The sequence below is a fragment of the Mercenaria mercenaria genome, chromosome 2 (genome assembly GCF_021730395.1).
Source record: "Mercenaria mercenaria strain notata chromosome 2, MADL_Memer_1, whole genome shotgun sequence".
NCBI lineage: Eukaryota > Metazoa > Mollusca > Bivalvia > Venerida > Veneridae > Mercenaria > Mercenaria mercenaria.
The window spans coordinates 43,811,928-43,835,333 of NC_069362.1; the positions used below are offsets into that span (position 1 = coordinate 43,811,928).

The window sequence follows — 23,406 nt, forward strand, 5'->3', positions numbered from 1 at the left end:
ATCACCTAGGAGGCAGTAAACAGTTTTGAGCTGTTAGTGTCGAATTGGCCGGGGTGAAATTTACAAATAAGAGGCAATTTACGGAATGAAGTGCATATTTGAACTTCTAAATAATAATAATTGCTAGAATTGAAGTTTCAGCGGCTAGAATTGAGTTTCACTTATTTAAAGAAAATCAGTTGAGTAGCCTTGATCTTGATAGTATGACGTAATGACTTGCAGGAGCGTATACATGCTTCCTCTGAGCTAGCTGAAAGTGGGGTTGTCATTTTAGCAGGTGCCTCAGGAAAAGTGGAATAGTGAAAAAACGGTACGGAGGGCCCATATATTTCAGCTTATTTTCAGATTTTACAGTGTTACTGGAGTACGGAACAGTGTAGCAATTGTGGCTATCATTTTCAGGGAATTTTCTGCAGCGATTGAAAAATTGGCAAATTTAGCTTTTTTCGTCATCAGTTTCCGCGACCGGGAGAGCACAAAATTCAGGTCTTGTAAACAGAAAACTAGATATTAGAGATGTATTGCAGATGGTTTGTAACGATAGACATACAGTGATGTTAATGTTGCAATATCTTTATTTCAGGTGTGTGGTTACAGACTTTTGTGTGAGGTTTTGAAAGTTAGGTTGGCGACTCTAGGCCGAGAAGCTCAGAAAACTGTTTACTGCCTCCCTAGCACAAAAGGGGCGTAACTTTTCTCAATCAAAATATATAAAATACAGCCAATTTCCAAACCGATTGAGTATACAACACGAACTTTTTATTTCAAAGCAATTGTCAAAATATGATATGCAACTGCTTAATTGTTAAGGTTGTTTGGTACCAAAAGGCCCGCAATATTTTGTCAGTTACACAAGCAATATGGATTTTCACTTCCGGGTTACTAACAAAAACAAATCTTGTCGCATTCGTTGAAAATAACTGTAATTCTGGAAAATGTGTTTGGTTTTAGGTGCAACAGGAGTTGGCAAAACCTTGCTTGTGAAAAGACTAGAAAATTCTAGTATCCTTTACAAAACTGATGTTGTACAATACCGGTTTAGAATTGTGAAAGTAATATATTTCGGATACAGTTTTTTTTCGGATACAGTGTCGTTTGAGTCCAGATGTTTTCTCCAAAACTAATGCAGATGCTGGATTGAAACTCTGTATATATTTTTTACATTTAGGGAATATTCATGCTTCTGGGACAACAATTCATGCATATTGAAATGCTAAAAAAATATTTGCTAAAATTAACCAGGGGCAGAGGAGAGTGTGGTGCATATGGGGAAACCTGACCACACTTAGTGTCTGTTGCTCCACCCCTATTTCCAAAGTAATGGCCCCAAAATTGTCAAAATATGCCCATTTTCACCTAATGACATGCCTAGCTCAAAAAGTATTTGATGTAAATTCATGAAACCGTGCATGAGTCTTTAGGAAGTGTCGATCGGCATGACAGTCGTGCCGATTATTTTTTATTCGCATGATGGTCGTGCCGATTAGTATTCTTATCCACACGACGGGTGTTTCAGTAGCGTTTCTGTTTTTGGGGTAAGGACTGTACGAATAGCCAGAGGACTGTACGAATAGCCACTTCCAAAAATTTAAAGGCACGTACTGGCCTCCAGAGTCCAGGTCGTCGACAACAAAAAAAAGAAAGAAAAAATGGATATCAGGAAATTCTATATTTCTTGAAGCTTTGAAACTTAATTACTGACAGACTATACTGTTATTTCATGTATGTTATGGGAACATATTAGAATTAGTTGTTTTTGCTAATTTTTACGATGAAAATCGAAAAGCCTTTGTAACGCATTTCTCAAGGTCACTTAAAACTGCCTTAAAGGGAATTCCGATAGTTTTTTATGCGCATCTTTCTGCGCAGCCGACACTTTCTATGGAAAACTGAACTGAAGTCAACATTTGTTGAGACATGTTACAGACAGTCTTAAATATTAGGAATCTTGAATGAAATAACATTTTTGATAAGTTTTATCAGTAATCAAATGTTGATACCAGTTAATGTTGTATTGACAAGTATCATGCCTGACAGGTATCTTGCTATTTTTGTGGTTGTGTTTTCACATCGCATTTTAGTACAAAGACAGTGTTGTTCATATAATGTAAGATATTTGACTTAGTACTGATAAGACAATATCACCTTTCAGATTATTTAGTATACAATTATAGAAAGAATAAAGAATTTTTAAAACTTTTTTTAACTTCTGGCAGACATACATGTAATCAATTTGGCCAGGTTCTCGCCATTTTCCGTCCGAATAGGTGTTGTATTCTAGCGGTCTTAACATAAAAATTAGCCTGGTGACCCATACATTTTTAGCCATTTTTAGCTCATCTGATTTTTTGAAAAAAAATGATGAGTTATTGTTATCACTTGAGCGGTTGTCGGCGTCTGCGTCGGCGTTGCCTGGTTAAGTTTTATGTTTAGGTCAGCTTTTCTCCTAAACTATCAAAGCTATTGCTTTGAAACTTGGAATACTTGTTCACCATCATAAGCTGACCCTGTATAACAAGAAACATTACTCCATCTTGCTTTTTGCAAGATTTATGGCCCCTTTTGTACTTAGAAAATATCAGATTTCTTGGTTAAGTTTTATGTTTAGGTCAGCTTTTATCCTAAACTATCAAAGCTATTGCTTTAAAACTTGCAACACTTGTTCACCATCATAAGCTGACCCTGTACAGCAAGAAACACAACTCCATCCTGCTTTTTGCAAGATTTATGGCCCCTTTTGAACTTAGAAAATATCAGATTTCTTGGTTAAGTTTTATGTTTAGGTCAACTTTTTCTCTTAAACTATCAAAGCTATTGCTTTGAAACTTGCAACACTTGTTCACCATCATAAGCTGACCCTGTACAGCAAGCAACATAACTCCATCCTGCTTTTTGCAATAATTATTGCACCTTTTGGACTTAGAAAATCATTTTCTTGGTTGAGTATTATGTTTAAGGCAACTTTTCTCATAAACTATCAAAGCTATTGCTTTAAAACTTGCAACAGTTTTTCACCATCATAAGTGGACACTGTACATCAAGAAACATAACTCTATCCTGCTTTTTGCAAGAATGATGGCCCTTTTTAGACTTAGAAAATCATTGGTAGGACAATATTTCTATTATACAAAAAAAATCAGATGAGCGTCAGCACCCGCAAGGCGGTGCTCTTGTTATGCTCACAATACAATTATCTATACACAAGAAAAACAGGAAAAAATTCTATGAAAGAGTTTTTTTTTCAAAATATAAATAAAGTTTCTTCACTATGGGTATTTTTCACTGAAAAAAGTTCACAAAAGTAAATATGAAACAAGTTTTTTTTCATTTGTACCCATTATTATAAGGATAGAGTATTACAAATATGACTATGATATCAAATAAGTATATAATAAAATCTGTAGAAAGAAAAAAAACCTTAATGTGCTGTCTTGATGTATATTTTGGTTGGTATTTATAAAAAGGCAGAAAATTATGAAAATGTTGAAAAATCGCTAGCAGTTTCAGCAACAGTGGGTGTGTTCAAAACAATTTTTCACAAAAACAAGCCTGGTGACCTATTGTTTTTATTTGTTCATTGTTTTCAGTACAAATTTTCCTATCATATATGTAAATTTAAAAAATTTCTATGAAAGGAAAAAAACTATAGGATTTCTCTTTACTTATGAATATTTATATTTAACTCATTACAAAACGTAATCTTCTGTGGCGATATTGGTAAAGACAGCGGAAGAGTCTTTATTGCTACAGCAAAAAACTCATATATTCTAATGTTCATAATATGACCAAACTTCAATTTTAATAAAGAAAGATTTTTAGTCAAAATCTGGAGGTCAGTGCATGCCTTTAAAAAAGGGTCCATAATAAGAAGGAACGGATAGCACTGAAAAACCATTTAGCACACAGTTTTCATATAAAAACATTAAGTAACTGTTCTAATTGGGTTTTAGTGCTTCAAAATGATTAATTAGTGAAGAAGTATTAATATTTGATACATTTTAGGCTGATTTGGTCTGATGATATTATTATAATACATTGCCTGGGAATGCTTTCTGGTCGTGTATTTGTAGTACTGTGTTGGTGCGCCGTAAAACCCAAATAAATAAATAAATTTTTATCTAGCATTTCAACACATTTTGACATTTTTTCAGTATTTATACGCCCATGAAACTGGACATATTATGGGTAAACCTTTAGAGAGCAGGCAACATCCACTAATTTAAAGTTGTCCGGTCTCTAACTTGAACAATGTTACCCAAACTTGGTCACAGTGTTTATGTGCATAATACCTCAGCCAAGTTCGATAACCAGCTGGATCGCCCTTACAAGTATCTCTGGAGTTATGGTGCTTGCATCTCTAAAACTTGCCAGTGTCTACTCTCTAACATGAGTAGTTCTTATCTAATGTTCAGCAAACTTGGTCACAATGTTTATGGGCATAATGTCTCGGCCATGTTCAACAAGCTCAGGAGTTACAGCCCTTGAATTTCTCAAAATTGTGAAAATTAAAAATGTCCGCTTTGTAACATGAGCAGTTCTTATCCAATGTTCACCAAACATGGCCACTCTTGTTTATTAAGCAAACAGTTGTCTGTTCATAAATACAAGCTGCAGATTATATTACCAATAGGTAAGTTGTAAACTGGTACCTTTTCTTAATAATTTCTTTGACAAAAACACAGCAGATGCCATTAAAAAGGGACCGGATTTCAGCTTTGAGGACATGCCAGCCACAATAGCTACTGTAAGTATTCAGACTCATCAGGAATGACATTCTCATATGCTACATTATTGAATTGTTCCTTCACATGCCTGGGTAGTTATTACTTCCTTGCCCTATCAGTCAGGGGTGTAACTGTTTTAAGTTATGTAACCTATTTCAGTTACTCTTTCAAGCATTTTATAACCTGTATTAGTTATAAAATAAAGTTAACTCATGTAAGTTATTCAAAAAAGTCTTTTTGCTGTTATCACAAAGTGACCTTTAAAGTGAAATTAGTAGCAAACTGTGGTTAATCAAATTCTCTTTTAGTCTGAGCATGACCTGATAAGCATAATGTGATATTAAGAGTTTTATAGCTTTAAAACTTTTGCATAATACTTTACCAGCCTTGCATAAAAAAAATTTCTGCATAGCTGGAAACAGAATATAATTGCATTAGTCTCATTCAAAATGAGGAATTGGCACAGGCGGGCTTTGTAATATTTTATGATAACTGAAACAAGTTATGAAAGTTTAAGCAATAACTCAAATGGGTTATAAAGTGCGATAACTTGAAACAGTTACACCCCTGACTGCCTATAGAAATATCTTACCTAAACTAGCAGGCTTATATTATAAAGTGATGTCACTATAGAATTTAGCATACTGTAAAATCAGTTAATTTCATGGGCATTAAATTTCGTGGTTTTGGTCAAAATGGCAATTTCGTGGGGATATGAATTCGTGGATTTCGATTTTTGAACATAAAATGAATGGGAATTTTACTTGTTCGTTGGGATTAAATTTCAAATCCACGAAAATTAATCCCCCACGAATATTAATGATTTCACAGTACATTATAACGGAAAAACCAGATCTATTTGTCATTCAATCTATTTTAACCTAGTAGGCAAGAAGAAGGACCTTACGTGTCTGCCAGTGAATGACAGCTGTTTTCCCAAACCTCAGGACAGCATGGATTATTAACCATGCTAACGCTTAGGTAGGGAAAACCCAGTCTTACACAGGCAGGCATGTCAGATCCAAATCCTTTTAATCTCACAAAATGAGGGGATAGTCTCAGTCTTCAGCTAATAGATTGTCAGTTGTAGCATTCGAAGAGTGTGTACACAGTTTTTAGCTCGACTATTTGAAGAATAAGTAGAGCTATCCTACTCACCTTGGCATCGGCGTCACACCTTCGTTAAGTTTTTCGTACCAGTCCACATTTTGACAAAGTCTTTTGAGATAAAGCTTTGAAACTTTCAACACCATCACCATGTCCAGTTTTAGGCAAGAGGACATAACTCCATCAAGGATTTTGGCTGAATTATGGCCCCTTTTAACTTAGAAATCTTGATTAAGTTTTTCGTACCAGTTCACATTTTGTGTTAAGTGTTTGACATATGGCTTTGAAACTTTTATCACTTGTTTATTATAACAGTCTCTATCTGTAGGCAAGAGTACATGACTCTGTCACCTATTTTGGCTGAATTATGGCCCCTTTGGACTTGGAAATTGCTACAATTTTTGTACAAGTCCACGCTTTGTCAAAACTATTTGACATGTGGCTTTGAAAGTTTGAACAATTGTTTATCATCATGATTTCTATCTGTAGGCAAGAGTACATAACTCTGTCAAGTATTTTGGCTGAATTACCGGTATGGCCCTTTTTGAACTTGGAAATTGGTTCAGATTTTGTACAAGTCCTTGTTTTGTCAAAACTATCTGACATGTGGGTTTGAAACTTTGAACACTTGTTTATCATCATGATTCCCATCTGTAGGCAAGAGTACATAACTCTGTTAACTATTTTGGGTGAATTATGGCCCTTTTTATGCCCCCGAAGGGAGGCATATAGTTTTTGAACCGTCTGTCTGTCGGTCTGTCGGTCTGTCGGTCTGTCCGCATTTTTTGTGTCCGGTCCATATCTTTGTCATCGATGGATGGATTTTCAAATAACTTGGCATGAATGTGTACCACAGTAAGACGACGTGTCGCGCGCAAGACCCAGGTCCGTAGCTCAAAGGTCAAGGTCACACTCAGACATTAAAGGTTATTGCATTGATGGGCGTGTCCGGTCCATATCTTTGTCATCAATGGATGGATTTTCAAATAACTTGGCATGAATGTGTACCACAGTAAGACGATGTGTCGCGCGCAAGACCCAGGTCCGTAGCTCAAAGGTCAAGGTCACACTTAGACATTAAGGGATAGTGCATTGATGGGCGTGTCCGGTCCATATCTTTGTCATCGATGGATGGATTTTCAAATAACTTGGCATGAATGTGTACCACAGTAAGACGACGTGTCGCGCGCAAGACCCAGGTCCGTATCTCAAAGGTCAAGGTCACACTTAGACATTAAGGGATAGTGCATTGATGGGCGTGTCCGGTCCATATCTTTGTCATCGATGGATGGATTTTCAAATAACTTGGCATGAATGTGTACCACAGTAAGACGACATGTCATGCGCAAGACCCAGGTCCGTAGCTCAAAGGTCAAGGTCACACTTAGATGTTAAAGGTCTTTTTTTCATGATTGTGCATTGATGGGCGTCTCCGGTCCATATCTTTGTCATTCATGCATGGATTTTAAAATAACTACGCATAAATGTGTGACACAGTAAGACGACGTGTTGCGCGCAAGACCCAGCTCCGTAGGTCAAAGGTCCTAAACTCGAACATCGGCCATAACTATTCATTTAAAGTGCCATCGGGGGCATGTGTCATCCTATGGAGACAGATCTTGTTGCACTTGGAAATCAGTAAAGGGTTTCATACCAGTTCATATTTTGCCTAACCCGTTTGTCACATGGCTTTGAAACTTTTGACCACTTGTTTGCCATCATAGTCTTCATAGGTAGGCAAGACTACATAACTAGGACAAGGACTTTAGCTCAGTTATGGCCCTTTTTTTAAATAGAAATTAGTTAAGTTTCGCATACCATTCCATATTTTGTCTGAACAGTTTCATATATGGCTTTGAAACTTTGAACACTTGCTTAGCATCAAAGTCACACATTGCCATATAGTACAAGACTTATTCAAATCCACAAATGCAGGTACATTGTTTGTCTTACCTATTTTTTTTTCTTTTGTCTGAAAATCTCTGGTAATATTTTGACCCTATACTCCTAAAGACCTTACTTATACACCATTGAAATTTCAAGGATAAAGTTTTAAAGACCTTACTTATACACCATTGAAATTTCAAGGATAAAGCTTTATATTTCATACCTATATGCATCATTTTGTTGCAGGTTGGAACAAATCTTGTGGCAGTATCAGTCAGTCGTAGACAAGAGATCACTATGAGAGAACTAGGTGGATGTATGGGTCCAATATGGAAGAACTACTTCAAAGAAGCTGTAGCACTTATGGTAAAGTTTGATCCACTAGCCACTTACACTTTAGGGAGTTCTGTGTGCACTTTAGGTACTTCTACCTATACTTTAGGGAGTTTTGCCAACATACTAGGGAGTTGTGCCAACATGTTATGGAGTTTTGCCAACATGTTATGGAGTTTTGCCATCACATCAGGGAGTTCTGTTTACATTTAGACATTTTTTACATGTATGATTAAGAAATTTTAGATTACAAGTTTTTGCTGGCTTGTTTTTTTTTTTTGCAAGATATTTTATGTAATCATAAGTTTTTTCTTCATTCAATATTTTAAATTTTGTCCTCACTTTCAGACATATTTCTTTGGGAACATATTGCATCTGCCTGACTGTCTATGACTCTGCCATGTCTCAAATGATTTTGATATTACCTAGCACAAATGTTTGCCATTAGACCTTTAACTCCAAAGGCTAAGGCCACAACCTGTTTCTTATTTTGTTCATAACATTGCTTTTCATCATTGAATTTTGATATTACTTGGCGGTAATGTCCAAATAGGAAGATGTTGAGTTGTGCAAAAGATCCATGCCTGTAAGCTCAAGGTCAAGGTCAAAGTCACATTTAGAAGTTGAAGATTAAAAGTGTCTTTTCATTTCTAGTCTATACCTCTGTCATCTGTAGAGGAATTTTAGACCATATCATGCTGGACACGATTGATTCTACCTTTGCGACCAGTGTAGATCATGATCAACCTGAACATCTGTGCAGTCTGACCATGTTCTGCACTGTTTGCCATTCAGTCAGTATCATTTTAACCTTTTAACAGTTAATGGTACCATCCAATTTGAAAGATGAACAAGTTCATTATAGAAATTTAGCGGGGTAATGGTTAATTTTACAAATTTCTGTTTCAGTATGTGATTGACTTATCCAACAGGCTACAGGTAGCAGCATCATGTATACAACTTCTCACAGTGTTGACGGCAAAGACTTTATCTCCAACAGTTCCAGTACTCATTGTCTTCAATAAAATGTAAATTTCTAGTATTTATGATTGTACTATAAGTAATTTAAATGATGTTTTACAATAGTTAAGTTTACTTTCAAGTCACTGAAGGTAAAAATGTTGACTCCAATTTTTAGCTCCACTATTCGGAGAATAGGGTGGCTATACTACTCGCCCCGGCGTCGGCGTGACCCTTCTTGGTTAAAGTTTTTCGGCAACCTTTGTTTTTCTGTCATATCTTTGTTACTATTGCTTATATCTTACTCTAACTTCACATAAACATTGTCCAGTATACAAACAATATATGTGTAGAGGCTGAGCCCATTATACCCAAGGTCAAGGTCACCAAGGTGTTATACTTAGGTTATTTTTAAGGTTAAAGTTTTTTGGCAACCTTTGTTTTTCTGTTATATCTTTGTTACTATTGCTTATATTTTACTGTAACTTCACATAAACATTGTCCAGTTTACAAACAAATTATGTGTAGGAGCTGAGCCCATTATACCCAAGGTCAAGGTCACCAAGGTGTTATACTTAGGTTATTTTTAAGGTTAAAGTTTTTCGGCAACCTTTGTTTTTCTGTCATGTCTTTGTTACTATTGCTTACATCTTACTGTAACTTCACATAAACATTGTCCAGTATACAAACAATGTATGTGTATAGGCTGAGCCCAAGGTCAAGGTCACCAAGCTGTTATACTTAGGTTATTTTTAAGGTTAACGTTTTTTTGCAACCTTTGTTTTTCTGTCATATCTTTGTTACTTTTGCTTATATCATACTGTAAATTCACATAAACATTGTCCAGCATACAAACAAAGTATGTGTAGGGGCTGGGCCCATTATACCCAAGGTCAAGGTCACCAAGGAGTTATACTTTGAATTATTTTCATGTTAATTTTTTTCGAAAGCTTTGTTTATAGACATATCTTTGGTACTTTAAAAGATAATGACTTGAAATTAAAAGTATTTGTTTATAATCATCTGCATGTGTGGCTACATACCCCATAACTCTAATTGTGTTTTTGACAGAATTATGCCCCTTTTGTACTTAAACTTTTTTGCAGTCTTCGCTTTCTGGATACTACTTTAATGCAATATAAGATAAAGACTTGAAACTTAAAATGTATCTTTATCATCATCATCTGCATGTGTGGTAACAATCCTCATAACTCTGATATGTATTTTTGACCGAATTATTCCCCTTTTATACTTAAATTTTTTACAAACTTCGTTTTCTGGACATAACTTTGGTACTATATAAGATAATGACTTGAAACTCAAAATATATCTTTATCAACATCATTTGCATGTGTTGTAACAATTCTAATAACTCAAATTTGTGTATTTGATGGAGTTATGCCCCTTGGTGTATCTTCCTTTTAAAGTAGAGGTCTCTTATTCAGACATATATTCATTTTACTGTCAAATCCCTGAATAGTGGAGCGCGCTGTCTTACGGACAGCTCTTGTTAGCTTGACTATTTGAAATTTTTCAAGTAGAAAGAGCAATTGTTGTCGCCCTTTGGTGGGTGTCAGCATTACAAAAGTTATGCTTGTAAGCAAGTACTTCACACAAACCGAAGGCTTCATGAAACAACTTCAAAGGCAAGGTGACATCATTCTAGCTTACATTTTGTCAAAAGATTGACTCCTTTTAAGTTTAATAAAAAAAATTGATGAATTTTTTACATGTAATACTCTGACTTACTGTTATAAGTTATGCCCCTTTTGAGATGCTTTTGTTTCTAAGCTAGTATTATATAGCAGTGTTTCGAGTAGTTAAGTGAGTCAAGTCATTTTTTGCTGTGATGAAAAGGTGACATAAAACAGTTATTCTTGAAGACATGCAACTACACTGTATGTTGGTGTCTCATAAGCTAACATGGCAATAAACAAACACTTCACTTTACTTTACAAATACATTGAAAAAGTGAATCAGAGATAATGAAAAAGTACTTTCCATTATTAAACTTAACAATTCTATTTCAGGGACATGCCAGACAAACTAACACATGGTGAAATTGAGACATTATTTCGACTGAGTGACATTAAAAGTCAGTGCGGAAGATCATTTGAGCAAGTAGAAGTCAGTGCATGTACCGGACAGGGACTTTCTCAAATTGTTAAGTGGATGGAACAAAATTGTTTTGGAAAATGAAATCACAAAGTTGTGCAATAGAAATACCTTGAAGTCATTAGTATTTGTGGGGGACTAATTTTCATGGATTTCTTGGTGGTGTCAAGCCACTAAATCTAATCCTAACAAAGAAATAAAGTTCCCATATTTGTTTCATATTCAGAGGATGAAATCCACAAATTCATAACCCCACGAAATAGGTATAGGTTGCTAATTCCTAATCACTTGCCTCTCCCAGCTGTACTGTGGGTTTGGAACCTTGCTCAGGGTGTAGAGTTTTCATGCGAGGAAGCCACCCAGTTGACTAATTGAAGGTCCGTGTTTCAACACGTGTTCAGGTGCCTGCTGTGCCTGAAATAATATCGAAATAATACCTCCATCACGTAAACTTCTGTTGGTGTGACTTTAAAACCAACAAAAAATCAGCAAGAATCTCAAAAGATCGGTAGACTATTGATTGAGAGTAAACACACCTGGCAAGACTGACTTTCTCCGTGGTGATTTGACATAAAACAATATGTCTGTTCATTTTTCCTCGACCCTCATTTGTATTGGAAAGTTGTTGGTTAGTTTGGGAGAAATGATATTATTATGTTACACAGTCTAGGAACACTTGGTAGGTTAATTGACTGCATAACTTAAATACTGTTGAAAATGCCTTGAAACCCATATTAAACAAGACGAGAATCTCAAGTTTACTAGTTAAAGGTATTATATTGTTACTGTTAAATCATTAATTTTCATGGTAGACTTAATTTCATGCATTTCATTGTTGCCTCAATCAACAAAACTTGAATCCAAAGAACAAACAATTTATATTTATTTATTAATCAAAAGTATAAATCCATGAATTCATATCCCTTGAAATAGCTATTTTTGTTCAAAACCATTAAATATAAGAAATAATAAATCAGTTCCTATATTTTATCAGTTAATGAAATATTGGCAGGAGTTAGGAGGCGTAATAATTAAATCACGAGTGTGTAGCACGAGTGATTTAATTATTGGCCTCTGAACAACTGCCCAATTTTATTAACTTATAAAATTATTGAAACATATTTAGATCTATTATTTCAATTTAAACAACGCAAATAATTCGCATTTTACAGTACTACGTTTTCAGTGTAATACCTCATTCGGGTCAAATGCTGTTACATTTTACCCCCATGGTTAGAAAGTGTTGCATAGCCAACGGAACGTTTAGATATTTATTTAAAAAATTTTTCTTTTTTTATCAGAATTTGAGAAGTATTTAGTAACCTAACAGCTCGCAAACTATTTATGAATAGAATCATCACATTTTGTTACTTGATCCAGTGTTACGAGCTTAACTTTTGTGTGACATCAAATCATTATGACATCGTACTTTATATCATACTATTACGACATCACTGCTGAATCATAACTGAGGTATTTCCGCTCGTAGAGATCAAAATGTGTTTTACGGCCCTGCACATAAGTCAGTATGACTTTTTATCATAATTATGTTTTTGAAATGTTGTTAACAACCGTTTGGCCCTGGAATATTTCATATTTAATGGAACAGAAGTAGAATCTCTTGTGTTACAATCATAGGGGGTAATATGTATCAGCCAAATCATATTTCATCAAAGATTCAATCATATATAGGCTGTTTACTATATCTTTATGTAGCAATTAATGCGAGTCGTGTTAGAATTTATGAAAATAAATAATTTAACAGTATATTTAATCATATAGTATAAAAGTAATTGGTCTTCCTGTAAGTTTAGTTAATCAGTATTCATGATAGTTAACCAAAGAAATGTGAATACTAATTTGCACTAGGTAACCAAATAGATGTTAATTTATTGTGTAGTTGATCAGAAATTAAATAGAAGTTAGTGTTTTATAACTGACACTCAAAGTGTGGTTAAAATGTAGTTGGATCATGCTGTTTGCATTGAATTAATATTGTGTAAAACACATCTTTAAACTGTTATAAAATGACTTGCCCTTTGCTTATTTAAGAATGAAGATAATCTATTAGTATCTTCATTAGGTAGATCTTCATTAAGTTGTGTTAAAAAAAATTAACTTTTCACTTACAGTGGCATGTGCAATATTTGACAACACTTTACATGAAAGAGCTTGGTGAAACATTAAAAAAGGCAAAAAAATGAAAAAGAAGATATAACCATTTGAATACTACCAATGTAATGAAATAGTAGCTATTTTGGGCACAGTGACATCATCATTCTTTCCTGATAATATAGACAATACTATATTGAACATAAGTTCTACATTTAGTTGTATTAAACATAATTTTGCAAATAAGTACCATGTCTATCAATGCCTATATAATATAAGTATAACATACCAGTAATTGTGCACAGAAACGCTGCAGTCTTATAACAATTGATAATATGTAAATTGCGATATCATTTTTTGAGTCGGCTAAAGGCTGAAAGCCTTTTGACGAGTCGTTGATATCCAACGATTCTCTAAATGGACCAAATAACACAGTGAAGGGATGTAGTTCCATTAGATTTCTCAAACTTCAAACAGTTCACTGCATGAATGAAGTTAAGTTGTGTCAATTCCCTTTGCTATGACCAATATACGATGTAATCTGTCATATTTATGACTTGTAATTGTGCAATACTCGAATGTAACTCATTAAGCATAAATGTGCATTTTAAGAATTGCGCAGGCTTACAAAGCTTGGGTAACATCCAGCGAAAGACAAAAAATAGTTCCACAGGGCTCCAGATAAGATGCGTATTAGCGTAAATTACGTATAGAAATAATGCAAATACGCATGTCTAATAATTTCTAAGCGTATAAAAACGTATATAAAATTACAGAAACGCACACAATGCTTTTTTTAAAACAAAATCTGAATCGTCTGGATGCGTTAGGTAACATAGCCGATCAGCCTTAATTCTCCCACATTTAACGTACACACGCATCGTATGATTTCTATAAACTTTGCGTGGGTTGAATTTTGCAGTCAGTAAACGGATAAATTATCGGAAGAAGAAGTTCTTACTGGTTTGTTTAGTTACTACTGATATTAAAAATGATTTTAATTCTTATTTTTCGAGAAATAAGCAAATCGGCGAAACATTAAATTGTATTTCCTTGTAGTTTTTGAAATCGAAAGTAGATCGTCTATGTTTGGCTGCTTTCACGAAACGAAACAACTTTTTTATGAAAAGATTTAAATAAGAGGTAATTTAACCATAAACTTCAATGTCAGATACTGCCAATTGCTGCTAAATGTCTTTGTATCATCACAATTTGTAAAATATATTGTTCAAACTGGAGAAAAGTGTAATCCTATCCGGATATAATATTTTGGGTAAATATCGAGCTGTGTTATGAAATTTAAAAAAAAAAAATTAAAAACAAACTGAAACTGGTAGACTATACTGTCAGTACATCAATCATTAGCCGACTCAGGCCATTCAGGCCTTTGATGTTTGTTATCCGATTTTCGTAATGTTTTTGCCTGTTTTAACATTCAGTCTGTCTCTTTCTACAAGAGAGATTGTCAAATGTTGCATACTCTCCTTTGATTTCATTTTCCTTTCTGTCTCTATACCTTCTATATTTATGCATTAAAATAAGTATATTATAAGTAAGCTTTTAGCTACTCTCTTTAGCTCTTGATAATTTCATGTGTTTACATATTTGAAAAAAATATTGTTTTCAAACTAAGCTGATAAGTGTGCACTTTGTAATTTTACTATTGTGGTGAGATTAACCCTTACCATGCTGGACCCAATTGATTCTGCCTTTGTGACCAGTGTAGATCATGATTAGCCTGCACATCCATGCAGTCTGATCAAGATCTGCACTGTTTGCTGTTCAGCCAGTATCTTTTTGGTAAGCACCCCTTTTAACAGTTAATGGTACTGTCCACTGTGTCCAGATTGAAAAATGGACAAATACATTATAGAAATTTAGCAAGGTAAGGGTTAAAACAAACTTTAGCATAGAAAGTGTGATAACGGACCATTCCAATGTCTTCACTGAAAGTTCTGTTATATATAGTCGGTTATTCTCAATTTAATAAATGAAAACTTCCACACTAAAACACTAATACATTTCAAGACTTTATATATCTTAGTCCTGCTAGGTCTGTTGCATTTGAAGTGATGTCCTTGTATTTCATTGACATGCTGTTTTTGGTTCAATGTGAATGTATATGACATGTGACCTTGTATGTAGTTATTGACTAGCAGTTTAAATGGTTTTATAGAAATATGACTGATTCTGTAGAATTTATAACTTGTGACCTTGCATGCATTTTGTTTATGTATAGAGATTCTATATTAAAATCTGTTCTTTAAATTATTTGTCTTCTTCAGTTGTTTACTAAACTGCCCATTTTTGTATGCTCAGAGTGATATGTAATGGTCGGTGGGTCAAAGTTCAAGGTCACAGTGAGTTTTAGTGTAGAAACCGTTTCTGCTGTTTCCTGAGAATGTCTTGGCCCATGCTCTACAAACTGAGCAGACACATTTCTCTTAGGAAGATGATTACTCTTATTTATTTTTGAGGAAAGTGGGTAGATGGTCATGGTCACAGTTACTGGTTCCCATTAAAAATGTTAAGAACAACTTGCCCTACGATCTTTAAACTTGGCAAGTACATTGCTTATTGGCAGTGGATGAGTCTTGACCCTGTTGATGTTGACAGTTACTGGTACATCACTCTTTGAAATAAAATATCGTCAAATTACCATTCATTTTTATCTTCAAAAGATAAAATCTGCAAATTCATGTCCCCACAAAATAGCGGTTTTTGCCAAGTTAATAAAATTTCATGCCAGGTAAGTTAAAAGATTTCACAGTATCAGTATCAGTATGGTAATGTGGTTAGCTCTTATCATGCTGGACACAATTTAATCTGCCTTTGCGACAAATATAGATCATGATCAGCCTGCACATCGTGCAGTGATCATGATCTGCACTGTTGGCCATTCAGTCGGTATCTTTTTGGTAAGCACCCCTTTTTACAGCTAATGGTACTGTCCAAATTGAAAGATGGACAAGTTCATTTCAGAAATTTAGCAGGGTAAGGGTTAGAATTTTGGGTGTGTTTTACCGAGCTTAAATAGATAATCTAAGATAAAAGCAACGAATGAACTGTTGATATGTTGCAACCATCTTAAAAATTACGTAAATACCAGGCAATGTTATCCCTAGCTTAAAAGCTAATGTCTCGTCTCAGTACAAAACAAAACCACAAGAAATACGATACCAACTAATAAAGAAAGTTATTAATGGTAAAGGAGACGGGTATATTATTTTTCTCATGTCATTTGGTAAGACCAGCTGCCTGTCAGCCAGAAGACAAGTTGGTTTCCAATGAATAACCAGAGGCTTATATTGGCTTAGTCGGTCAATCTTCATACAGTGATTGCCTGTGGACAGAAGAAGAACGGTCAGTATCAAAGAAAATGGTGACTTACCTTTGGACTGAAAACGGTTTCTGATCAATTAAGCCTACTGGAGGATGTTTTTCTACAGTGGTCAAGTTTTTTTGTGCTCATTTTGTGCTTTCCTGTGATCATTAGATGACTCATCATTTTGGGATCAGTAGGAAAAAGGTCAGGACTGAAAATAGTTTCAGTTTGATAACTGGAGAATGTTTAGCTTAGAACTGTTAATCTTCATAATATATGTTTGCCTGTGGTCAGAAGGTGACTCGTAAAGATTAGCGGGTATGTCAAAGTCCTTGAGATCAAAGAGCTATAAAAAATAAATTTTATACTTCTTTGTTGAGATTAAGAGACCTTCAGACTAAAATTGGTTTATCAATAAGTGGAGGACTGGCACACTGATTTAGAAAGTTTGTTGGGAAACGTTTCCCCGACTTCATTTTTACATATTTGAGCTACCTTGAGGGAAATTTGTAGGCTAAAGAATCCAACTAGAACAACAATAACGTAATGAAAACGTTCTGTTTTTGTCCTTTGAAGCACTTCTTTAAGCACTTATGTTACAGAGAAAACTGGAATTGTGAGTTCTGAAAAGCTTTTTAAATTTACTAATGTGTGTCTAGATAGAGCGAAAATATTTTCATTTCTACATTTATAGATATTAGCAGAGATAGATTAAAAGAGATTATGTTGTGTTTCATTTCAGTGTTCGTGCTCGTCCTAATAATCATTTGTTTCAAACATATAACTGTCAACAAAAATGTTGGTGGCAGTGGATAATCCAAAAGCGGTCCCTATAGATGATAATCACTATTATCCGCACCAAATTAAAGGTACTAATTTAAATGTATAATTTATATTATAAAGATTATTTAGTTTTTGATCCATCAGCTCCACGTATATTCAGTCGAATGTTCTTAACCTTTACCATATATTAATTACTTTCTCTGTGGTGTGGACTACTCGAAAACTAAACTTTTAGACTAAAATTTCACAAACATTGTTTTTATAAATCATTTTACGCAATGCCTGTAGCCATAATAAATCGAGTGCCGGTCATTAGTAGAACTTATACCACGGGAGGGGATCCAACATATGTATTCCCAAATGGGCACCGCTTAAATTCATATGTTGTGCTTCCGGTAGTACATATGTGGTAAAAATTTCGCAGAAAAATAGGTGAGGTTTGTATTTGTGATTGAATTTTGCGGAAATGACATTGTTTTGCCAAAAAATCGCGATGCAGTGCAACCGAGTATACATTAACTAACCTGTATTTGTAGAAATGACAGAGAAAAACGTATCCTCCGTGAAGCGGTATGACTGAATATTAGCAATATTTTTATCAACAGATGGAAATATGTTGTAATTGCCCTGCGCTTGCTTAAATTTTGCCCTCGAAACCTTCCGTATGCAAAACCCCACCCAGAAAAAGAAAATTATGGTGATCACTTTGCTAGAAAAATGTTTTGGGGCGAAAAACCGAATGGGATACATATGTTGTGCATGGGCTACATATGTGGTGCATTAGACTTTTTAGAACTCCACAGATCTTGAGCTTAAATGGTACCTGGGTACAGAAACGAACTGGAAATACTTGCCAAGTATATGCCACATTTTTCCAAATATTATATACATGTATATTAAAGGGATAACATATTAGAAACGAGCACAGCTTTCAGCTTACATATGATGATGTAGAACATTGCCACTAAGGGTGTATAGCATATTAGCTGCCGATACGGTCTGCGTAATTATATGTTATTGAACCTAGTGTTCTTTTCGTGTTTGTTTTACTCGTTCATGTGCGCCTCTATATATATCTTCGGCGGTATTTTGCATCGTTAACTATGGAAATTGTCTGTCTTTGAATCATGTACGTGAACTGTGTTACAGAGCCAAATATCTGTGTCTCGGGCAACGGACTCGAAAATAAAATGTAATAAATACTTTAGGGTCTGGGATTTCAATTCAGGAAGTAATTTTGGTTTGCCCGATACAGAACTATTTGCCCGGCCGCTCCAATACATAAGATATTGTGGACCTGGCACTTATATGTGTTGAACTAAGCAGTAACTTTGCAAGCTAGACCTATATAGTTTGTGGCAATATAGGAGGGAGGATATACTGCAAGGTACTCGGTCAAAAAATTGTGTGAATATACCTGAGCATGGTCATTAAATTATGAAATAGGTCCCGGGCCCTTAATTTGATTAGGTTACCTACCAGACGCAGCTATGTTCTGATTATATGACCGAGTACCTTGCAGTATATCCTCCTACAAACTATGATAGGCCTAGACTGATGTGGAGTTGCGGTATACATGTAACAACGTAGTTTTACACAAGTGATTAAATGCCAGGTCCACAATATCATATGTACATGTATTGGAGAGGCTGGGCCAGTAGTTCTGTATCGGGCAAACCAAAATACCTCCTGAAACACATTGACCGTAAAGTATTTATTTACATTTTATTTTCGAGTTCGTTCGCCGAGACAGATATTTTGATCTATAACTCAGTTTACGGACAGACAATTTCCACAGTTAACGATGCAAAATACCACCGAAGATATACAGAGAGGTGCACATGAACGGGTAAAAGCAAACATGAAAAGAACACTAGGTTCAAGAACATATAATTACGCAGACCGTATCGGCAACTAATATACTATACACCAAACTATACATGCATATTTCCGACATAATCAACACATTAACGCCTTCGGATTTAGGAGAGATGCGTTGACTCCTAAGTGAAAATGTTCTACAACATCTAATATAAGCTTAAAGCTGTACGTGCTCGCTTATACGTTATCCCTTTCATACACATGTATATAATTTTTGGACTGATGTGACATATACTTGGCACGTATTTCCTGTTCGTTTCTTTATCCAGGTACCATTTAAGCTCAAGATCTGTGGAGTTCTAAAAAGTCTAACGACCACATATGTAGCCCATGCACAACATATGTATCCCATTCGGTTTTTCGCCCAAAAATATTTTACTAGCAAAGTGATCGCTAAATATTTTTTCTTCTGGAAGGGGTTTAGCATACGGAAGGTTGCGAGGGCAAAATTAAACAGGCGCAGGGCAACTAAACAACATATTTCCATCTGTTGATAAAAATGCTGCTAATTTTCAGTCATACCGCTTCACGAAGGATACGTTTTTCTCTGTCATTTCTACAAATACAGGTAAGGTAAATGCACTTACGTGCTAGTTAATGTATACTCGGTTGCACTGCATCGCGATTTTTTGGCAAAACAATGTCATTTTCACAATATTCAATCACAAATAAAAATCTCACGTATTTATCTGCGAAATGTTTACCACATATGTACTACCGGAAGCACAACATATGATTTTAAGCGGTGCCCATTTGGGAATACATATGTTGGATCCCCTCCCGTGTATACCGTCGCCAGCGCTACATTCATCTATATTTGTCTTTCTTTACTTTTCATTTTTCAGTAATGGAATAGGACTGAATTCGAACGGTTGAGTCTGAGGTGAAGCTACAAACAAACTCGATCTACTAGTATTTGAATAAAACTAATGCTTGGAAATTGTCTATTGTGCCTGATTTTCATTCCTTTTCTTTGGTGTTGTTGTTGTTTTGTTAATTGTTTTTGGTAGTTCACTATTTGATTTGGTCTATAAATTTTGGCTTTGGGGGTTATAGGGTTGCCAGTCTAGTTCTGTTTTTGCGGTCTAGAATATATATACATGTGACTGTTACGATATTTTCTTGTTCTAATTAATCATGCCTAAACATTAAGACCACATCAAGTGTTTCATATTTACAATAAAGTTGCTTACCAACTGCTGTGGTCTGAATAACACGCTTTTCCCGTTTAATCGACACTGATTTATTTAATGGACCTATCAAGTCTGACTCTCCGTGCATCAGAATATCTCATCATCAACTCTATTTCAGACCCAAAACAACTTGAACAACGTGATTTCTAGTAATTAGCAAAAAGCAAAGAACTGTGGGACATTAAGTCTAATTCTTGCTGGAGTCAGATTTTACATATTTCTAGAATCCTTGTCCCTATTACATTTAAATATAAATTTCAAGGAGAAATCATAAAACCAACAAGGACGTAAAATAGAATACAAAGACTAGCAAAGACAGACACAATGACATGCAAAGACAGTCTTAAAGACATGGAAAATCAGTCACAAAGACAGACAGCAAGACCTGCAAAGACGATCAAAGACAGACACGAAGACAAACAAAGACACAGAGACATGCGAAGACAGTCACAAAGACATATAAAGACAGACACAAAGACATACAAATCAAGAAACAAATGCAAAATATCTACGGGTGGTCTATTCTAAAGATCTGTCACAAAAAATAGTACAAAAGGCAACAACACACTGGGATACACTTTTAGAAATGAATACGTCTGCTTTTAACATCCCCCGTCTTTGCAATTCAGTTTGTTGTTTTGAAACACTTTCCAGGAGTGGTGCCCTATCTTTCTTTGATATTATCATTGGCTTTATTATGTCGCTTACCTGGAATGGCTTTCAGTAAATGATGTTTGAAATACTTTTAACTTTCTCTCACTTACATGTACCTTATTTTACACTTATATTCACATTCTCACATGTTAGCTACTGGGAACTTTCCCAAAAGTATTCTCCCTTGATTTACCTTGATGTTGATAGCCGTCTTCTGAGTAGAAACTCGTGTTGGCCCAATTTAAATCATACATTCACAATAAAAGTTTATATTACACATGTACGCACACATTAAGGCTGGTGAAATATTTTCATAGTCTACTGATGGGTGAATTTATTATCTTTATTTTTCCAATCTGTGTTTAGTGCACTCTTAAAGGCATTCACGTTTTCTGCTACTACTGTCTGTTGGGACATATTGTTCCAATTATTTACGACTCTGTTGGAAAACCTATGTTGACTCACTAGACTGTTTACGTGATTTTTGGATAGTTTGTAACAGTGACCTCTTGTAGACGTAGATGTTGAAAACTTTATGTTTGTAATATAGGATTTGTGATATCCATGCATTATCTTAAAAAGTTGTATAATATCAGCTCGTTCACGTCGATAATACAATGTGGGCAGGCCTAATTTCTTAAGTCTCTCTTCATATGTAAAATCCTTCATTCCGCTCACAAGTTTTGTAGTACGCCTCTGGACATTTTCAATTGAAATAATGTCTTTTTTAAATTTTGGGGTCCACACTACACTTGCGTATTCAAGATGAGGTCTGACAAAACTCTTGTACAGAGGAAGAAAAATATCAGCATCCAATGAAGTAAAGGTGTTACGGATCATCCCCAAAGACTGGTTGGCTTTTTTCACTTTTTGTGCAATGTGTTCATTAAAACTGAGTTCGTCATCGAAGATTACTCCTAAATCCTTTTCCTTTTTGATATTTTCAATAGGGGTATTTCCAGAGCTATCAGACATATAATACTGTGCGCCACTGTTGTTCTTCCCTAGATGCATACACTTGCATTTCCCGGCATTAAATTGTAGTTGCCATTTATCTGACCAAGTTGATAAAGCTGATAAATCCGACTGTATACTTTGTCTATCCATGTCAGTTGATATTTCACGATACAACTTAGTGTCGTCAGCAAATAATTTTACAATATTTTCAACAACCTCAGGCAAATCATTAATATAAATCAGAAATAATGTAGGGCCTAAAACACTGCCCTGAGGGATACCACTTTTAACTGCAGCCCAGTTAGAGTGCATATTACCGACGCGGACTTGCTGTTGACGATTGTTTAAAAATTTTTCAATCCACCTTAACACATTACCCCTAATGCCATAAGCATACAGTTTATTTAGAAGCCTCTTATGTGGAACAGTATCGAATGCCTTCGCAAAATCCAAGTATATGCAATCCAGATCACCACCCTTTTCGAGGATATCTGACCATTCCTCAATTACTTCCAATAACTGAGTAACACAAGATCTGTTTGACCTAAACCCATGTTGTTGCTTTGTAAAAAGATCAAAGGTTTCCATATGTTTCATAACTGCATCGCGAACAAACGATTCTAAAACTTTACATAATATAACTGTTAAGCTTACAGGTCTGTAATTCGCACATACATGTTTATCCCCCTTCTTAAAAATTGGTGTTACCTGTGCCTTTTTCCATATATCTGGTAAAATCCCAGTCTCTAAAGAAATTGTAAAAAGCTTGGAAACTATGTCACTAATCTCAGCACTACATTCCTTTAAAAACAACGGGTGAATCTGATCCAAGCCTGGAGATTTACTGGTTTTTAAAGCATTTAATTTCTTTCTTACACGCGATGCATCCATGTTAATACTAATTAATGGGCCAATGAACCCCCTATCTTCAAGTTCTGGAACATTATCCAAATCTTCATCGGTAAAAACACTTAAGAAAAACGAGTTCAAAAGTTCTGCCTTCTGTCGATCAGAATTTGATAGTGATCCATCCTCAGTTCTCAAATCGCTTATACCACTATGAGTTTTTGACTGTGAACGCACGTAATTCCAAAAGGATTTACTATCAGATTTAATGTTCTTTGCAAGAAGGCGTTCAAAATTTAACTTAGATTGACGACAAATCTTTGTTGCTTGATTTCTTTTAGCAGCGTATTTTTGATAGTTTTGTTTTGTCTGCCACATGCGATATTGCTTCCAAACCTTCTTTTTTGCCTGGATAGCGGTTAGTGCTTCCTTATCAACCCATGGTTTTTTCTTTGTTTTGTTGGAGGGATTTACTTTAGGAATGTTCGCATCGACGCAATCATTTAATACAGATGTGAAATTATCCCAG

At 35.1% G+C, this 23,406-nt stretch overlaps 1 protein-coding gene and 1 long non-coding RNA gene across 2 annotated transcripts; both read left to right on the forward strand.

Annotated features, from left to right (window-relative positions):
- LOC128555075 (uncharacterized) lies at nt 1-672 on the forward strand. The gene is made up of 2 exons (XR_008369783.1): nt 1-310; nt 584-672. It is a non-coding gene; the product is annotated as an uncharacterized LOC128555075 (long non-coding RNA).
- Nucleotides 673-842: 170 nt separating this feature from the next.
- On the forward strand, nt 843-15,509 carry LOC123563825 (ADP-ribosylation factor-like protein 16). Its single transcript, XM_045356863.2, has 5 exons — nt 843-1,002; nt 4,683-4,744; nt 7,965-8,084; nt 8,961-9,079; nt 11,042-15,509. The coding sequence occupies exons 1-5, from the start codon at nt 936-938 to the stop codon at nt 11,208-11,210; spliced, it is 537 nt and encodes a 178-aa protein (XP_045212798.2). The 5' UTR covers nt 843-935; the 3' UTR covers nt 11,211-15,509.
- The last annotated feature ends 7,897 nt before the right edge of the window (nt 15,510-23,406 follow it).